General features: G+C 43.3%; 1 protein-coding gene across 1 annotated transcript; it reads right to left on the reverse strand.

Annotated features, from left to right (window-relative positions):
- Positions 1 to 443: 443 nt before the first annotated feature.
- LYG2 (lysozyme g2) lies at positions 444 to 4,958 on the reverse strand (the record flags this gene model as incomplete). The annotated part of the gene is made up of 4 exons (XM_023552534.2): positions 444 to 1,207; positions 2,480 to 2,618; positions 3,814 to 4,010; positions 4,811 to 4,958. Coding segments are annotated over 4 exons (603 nt in total), but the record flags the coding sequence as incomplete, so codon positions are not given.
- Positions 4,959 to 5,490: the final 532 nt, after the last annotated feature.

Here is a 5,490-nt window from a genome sequence, read left to right on the forward strand (position 1 = left end):
TGGGGGCCTGAGGGATGTTGTGTACATCATTGAGGAAGGTCAGCTTCATCACCCTCAGCACTTTGTTACCCATGGAGCTGGATTTCTATCCCTAGCTTCTCCACTGCCACATGGGTTGACTGGCTTGTGAATCAGGCACTTCTCACAAGCAAAGCCCAAGTGGGCAGTTACTGGGAAAAGGACAAAAGCTCAGGTCAGTTTCAGTGAACTTCTTAGCAGTCCTTGGAAGGCAGGGATCAGGTTAGCATTGAAATTGTGGCCAAAATGGGATCTCCTGGAATATGTAGACTTCACTTATGATGCTATTCACGTTAACTAGAAAACCATTATATGTATGTCTGTGCACGTTTCATGGGAGCCATATTGGGGATTGGGTGGATTTTCTTTTCATTTTTTTTAAGGTTATTTTCAATAAGAAAATTGGTACCACTGAGACTATGGCCCCCAGACACACTGATAACTCAGAACTAAAGCTACTCCCAAAGTCTACCTTTCAGCCAAAGATTAGACAGGTCTATAAAACAAACAGAAACCCTGGTGGCATAGTGGTTAAGTGCTACGGCTGCTAACCAAGAGGTCAGCAGTTCGAATCTGCCAGGCGCTCCTTGGAAACTCTATGGGACAGTTCTACTCTGTCCTATAAGGTTGCTATGAGTCGGAATGGACTCGACAGCAGTGGGTTTAGGTTTGGTTTATAAAACAACCATAACACACATGAGGAATGTTCTTAGTTCAGGCAAGTATACGAGACCAAATGGGCAACACTTGCCCAAAAGCAAAGACAAGAAAGCAGGAAGGAACAGGATACCTGGAGGAAATGGACACGGGAAACCCAGGGTAAAAATGGAAAAGGGGAGAGTGCTGACATATTGCAGGGATTGTAACCAATGTCACAAAACAATTTGGGTATAAATATTTGAATAAGAAATTAATTTGCACTGTAAACTTTCACCTCAAGCACAATAAATTGGGAAATAAATTTTCTCTCACAATTGGCAGTGTTGGGTAGAAAAACGTTCATATCAAACCATCCTGAGAAGAAAGGCTACCTGAGCACCGTGCCAGCTGATCCACCCACACAGCTTGCCCTAGAAGCCATGTCTTTTGTAGAATTTAGCTCGGGCAAGAAGATCGTTGACGTAGTCGGTGTCTATGTCCACGGGGGTGACAATGGTTTCGATTCCTGACTTAAAGGCCGAAAGACCACCTGAAACGAAACACAGCAGTTTACATCCAAATATTAATGTTCACCAGAAGTAAGACACGAGCATTTCCAGGGTGTCAGCCTTCCGGACAGATCTTCCAAAACAGGCAATCCCAGATCTTCCATTCCCTCCTCCCCCCTGCCCCCCGCCCCAAAAGGACATGCTACCCCAAGAATCAATGGAAGAATTTCAGATTTCTTTTAAGACTTAGATTTTCTTTCTACAAAAGTCAGATTTGCTTCTTGTATAGTTCAGACCTGACAGAGCTAGAGTCCCAGTAAGTCTTCAGTCAGAGAATGTTTCTAACATTCTGTATTCATTTAATAATTCACTCATTTGTCTCCTCACTCATTCACCCTATAAACGTTTTCTAAACACTTAGCACGTGCCAGGATTTGAGCCACACTGAGTATGGGATACATAATGGTACCCAAGATACTGCGTCCATTTCTTTGCATGCTTATTTATTGAACACATAATTGTGCTGTGCTCCGATGTCTAAAGAAGAAGACCCCTGGTCCTAATCTCTGCCCTCAAGGACAGAAAGAAAATAGAAACTGTTCTAAATTAAGACCCTTAAGGCGTGGAGGGAGAGAAGGTAATACATATATTTCACAAGTCCATAGGAGGTAGACTTCGTAGGAATAGGTGTTGGTTAGATGGGAAGAGAGAAGGAGCCAGAAAAACCTAAAAGAAATCTGGTTTTCTGGCTGGGATTACTGGATATATTATGATGCCTTTCACAGACACGAAAAGTGCAAAACAAAAAACTGTAGTGAAATGCTAGTGAGTTAATTCAGTCTGGGAGATGCTGACTTGGGGCGGGGGAGGGGGGGAGTCTGTGCTCAGCCAGGGAGAGATCTCTGCATGAACGTGTGGTGGTACCTGAAGCCCCAATGGCATTGAGAGGGCTCACAGGATAAAAACTTGTTCAAACAATTCACGAAGTGGTTAACTGTTTCTTATATGGGAAAAAAGCCTATCAGAGGAAGACAAAACATATTCTTTTACACTATCTCATTAAGTCTTGAGGCATCACTCATGGCTCAGTGACCCCAGGAGAGATACAGTAAGAACCTCAGCTTCACAGAGAAGCAGAAATAGAAGTCGAGGAAGGAAGACCACTCAAAGCAACTCAGTCGCTCAGAAGGCACTCGTGCAGCCTTCCGACAGCTCCTGCCAGACCCACTGCCCACCAGGGAGGCCCAGGACACACCTGGACTTCAGGGCTCACTCGCTGCTCATTTAAACAAAGCATGAAAAATCCGGCGTACCTTTGAGGTGTTGAGCCACACTCCACGTGGGGAACTTTTTCTGGATTGCCTTAATTCTGTCTGTTAGAATCCCAACACCCTGAAAAAGGTGTTCTTTGCTGTCCCAGGCACCAACGGGGTCATGGATTTTCTTATCGAGCTAGAAAATTCAGATAGTAATGTCAGCATCTGGATGAAGTGACACGTTTTTCTGACGTGACTTACTTCCCCCCTTGCGTTTATTTTCACAGACGCTGGCTCAGCCACTTTCCTATATCCTCAGAGTCAAGTCTACTATCCTTTCCTCCACTGAGGGACGAGGCAGAGAAACAAAGTAAGGTTTGGGAGAACTGAAAATGGCACAGTTTAAATCACTCATACATATATACGTTTGTATTTACATTTTATTTTGTTGTTGTTAGGTGCCATCGAGTTGGTTCCAGCTCATAGCAACCCTATAGGACAGAGTAGAACTGCCCCAGAGGGTTTCCAAGGAGCAGCTGGTGGATTTGAACTGCCGACCTTTTGATTAGCAGCCGAGCTCTTAACCATGACGTCACCAGGGTGTATATATATTTTATGAATATGAAAAGCAAGTCCTGATGACACAATGGCTAAACACCCAGCTGCCAACCAAACGGTCGGCGATTTGACCCTACCCAGCAGCTCTGCAGGAGAAAGACCTGGTGATCTGTTTCCATGAAAATTATAGCCAAGAAAACCCCTGGGACGGTTTGACTCGATGGCACACAACAACAACATATATATGAAAAAGTTGTTTCAAAACAAATAATTAGCACACAAAGAAGTCCAGGTGTTTGCTGTCAAAAATAATTACCCAGTTAATTTAGGTAAAAATTTGTTTCTAACTGGGAAGGCTAGATATTTGGGTTTCTACAAACAATTTGAAATAGAGCCTGGAAGCAAACATCCAGATAATTTGGATGCCCTTCCTCCATTTGCCTAAAGAAAAAAATTGGTTCAAGTAGAGCTTAATGATACAGTGTTTTGATCCACATGGATGACACTAACTACTTCATGCACCCATGAGGACCCCGTAATAATAGGACCTTATATGAGATTTTCTCAATGTAACTACATTGTATATTATTTATTTCAGAATTATAGATAGGAAACTCATAAAAGTCTTTTTTTGAAGAGATCCCAAACTAATAAACCTTGAATAACACACCAGAGGTGTGTCACAGAAATCCCAGGACAAATGATGCTGAAGCAGCTCCAGCCAGAGCCCCCAGGGTTTGGGGGCCTGGAAACACTGCCAACGGCTTTCTACTTTGGGCTGAGCTTCTGCAAAGCAGGAAGAAGTAGGCTTGACGGAGTCTCTAGCTAAGTACCTGCATCAAACCAAATTTCAGCCCACTGTGGTCCCAGCCACTCTGCAGGGCGGCTCCACCGTGGCTTTCCCTGGAGATGACGGCTGCAACAAGGGCTGGGTCCACGCAGAGCCTCTGCCCAACATCTTTGATCATAACCTGGTAAAGCTTTATAGCCCTCAAATCCATGTCAGCAAACATTTCAGAACCACGGATCCCTGAAGTCAAAAAAACAAAACAAAACTGTGTATCCTCTACTCCAGAAGATCACCTTTTTCCAAAATATAAGTTAGCCACAGCCCCTGCTTATTGCTCATGGGTTGGGATAGCCATTGTAAGACATTCTCTTCATCTCTGGCTACAGAAACCCAGACAGGTTCATAACTCTGGATGGGTGCCTCTTCTCTCTCTTTCTCCTTCTCTTTTCTGCCACACTGATGCACTGGGAAAACTCTTGGCCTAGATGTCAACCAACCTAAGGTTTAGTCTGGCTGTGCCGCTATGTGGCTCTGGGCCCTTGGGGATTCTTTCCACCCTCCTGAGCCTCAGTGTTCTGATCTCTAAATGGAGTGCATGGGGTTAGATGTGACTTCCTGGCTGCTTCCAGCTCTGATACTACAACAGTGATGACATCATAAAGAAGGCGTTGGAACAGGATTGCAAAAGAGAAGAAATACAAAGAGCGACTGTTAAGCGTCCTTAAAATGCTCATTCTGTAACATTAAGTAAAAACAATGACAAACAAAAAACAAAGCTGGGATATAACATTTTATTTAATCAATAACCTCAATACACAGAAATAAACAGATTTGGACAAGGACTGGAAAGAACGGAAAAAAATTAAAGATGTGGTTTTTTATGTTGGCCAGGATTCTGTTTTTTTTTTTCCCCTAATGTTTAATTTTGATATCATTGTTATAATAATAATTATGCCTTAAAAAAAATAACTTACTTTCTAAGAGAGACTCTGAAACGATGAAAGGGGGAAAGTCAAGCCTTTGCTTTAATTCCCACTTACCACAGTTGATCACCCTGTCTGTATCACAGGTGGCACCCGAGGTGTCCATGGTGGTGATGTCCCCATAGCACCCGTGGTACAGACGGGGATGCAGGTGAGGGTTCATCATGTGAGTGAAAGGGTAGGAGCCCCTGGAAGTACCTGGAGGCAGAATGGTAATTCACGTGAAGCCTGTGAGAAAATATTGCTTGAGTCGCTACTATAAACATCACTAAACCAAAAACCAAGGCCACAGACTGGGTCCTCCCCCAAGTCTCTTTGCTAGTCTTGGCTCAAGAGACAAAACAGGACAGAAGATTTCCGCCTCCGACTCTATCTCCAGTGGAAACCGTGGTGGCACAGTGATTAAGAGCTCTGGCTGCTAACCAAAAGGTTGGCAGTTTGAATCCCACCAGCTCCTCCTTGGAAACTCTATGGGGCAGTTTTACTCTGTCCTATAGGGTCGCTATGAGTCGGAATCCACTTGATGGCAACAGGTTTGATTTTTTTACTCTACCTCTACCATCAAAACATAACAAGACAAAACAAACAACAAAAAATACCACTTATTTCTAAAACACTGTGCAAAGTATTATGAAAATCAATTATTATAGGTTTCAAATATATTTGTTGCGATCTTGATCAGAGTAAAAATTGCCACAAGTTTTAAGCAGGAACCTTGAGAGAAATTTTAAGACACT

The sequence above is a fragment of the Loxodonta africana genome, chromosome 15 (assembly GCF_030014295.1).
Source record: "Loxodonta africana isolate mLoxAfr1 chromosome 15, mLoxAfr1.hap2, whole genome shotgun sequence".
In the NCBI taxonomy this organism is placed as follows: Eukaryota; Metazoa; Chordata; class Mammalia; order Proboscidea; family Elephantidae; genus Loxodonta; species Loxodonta africana.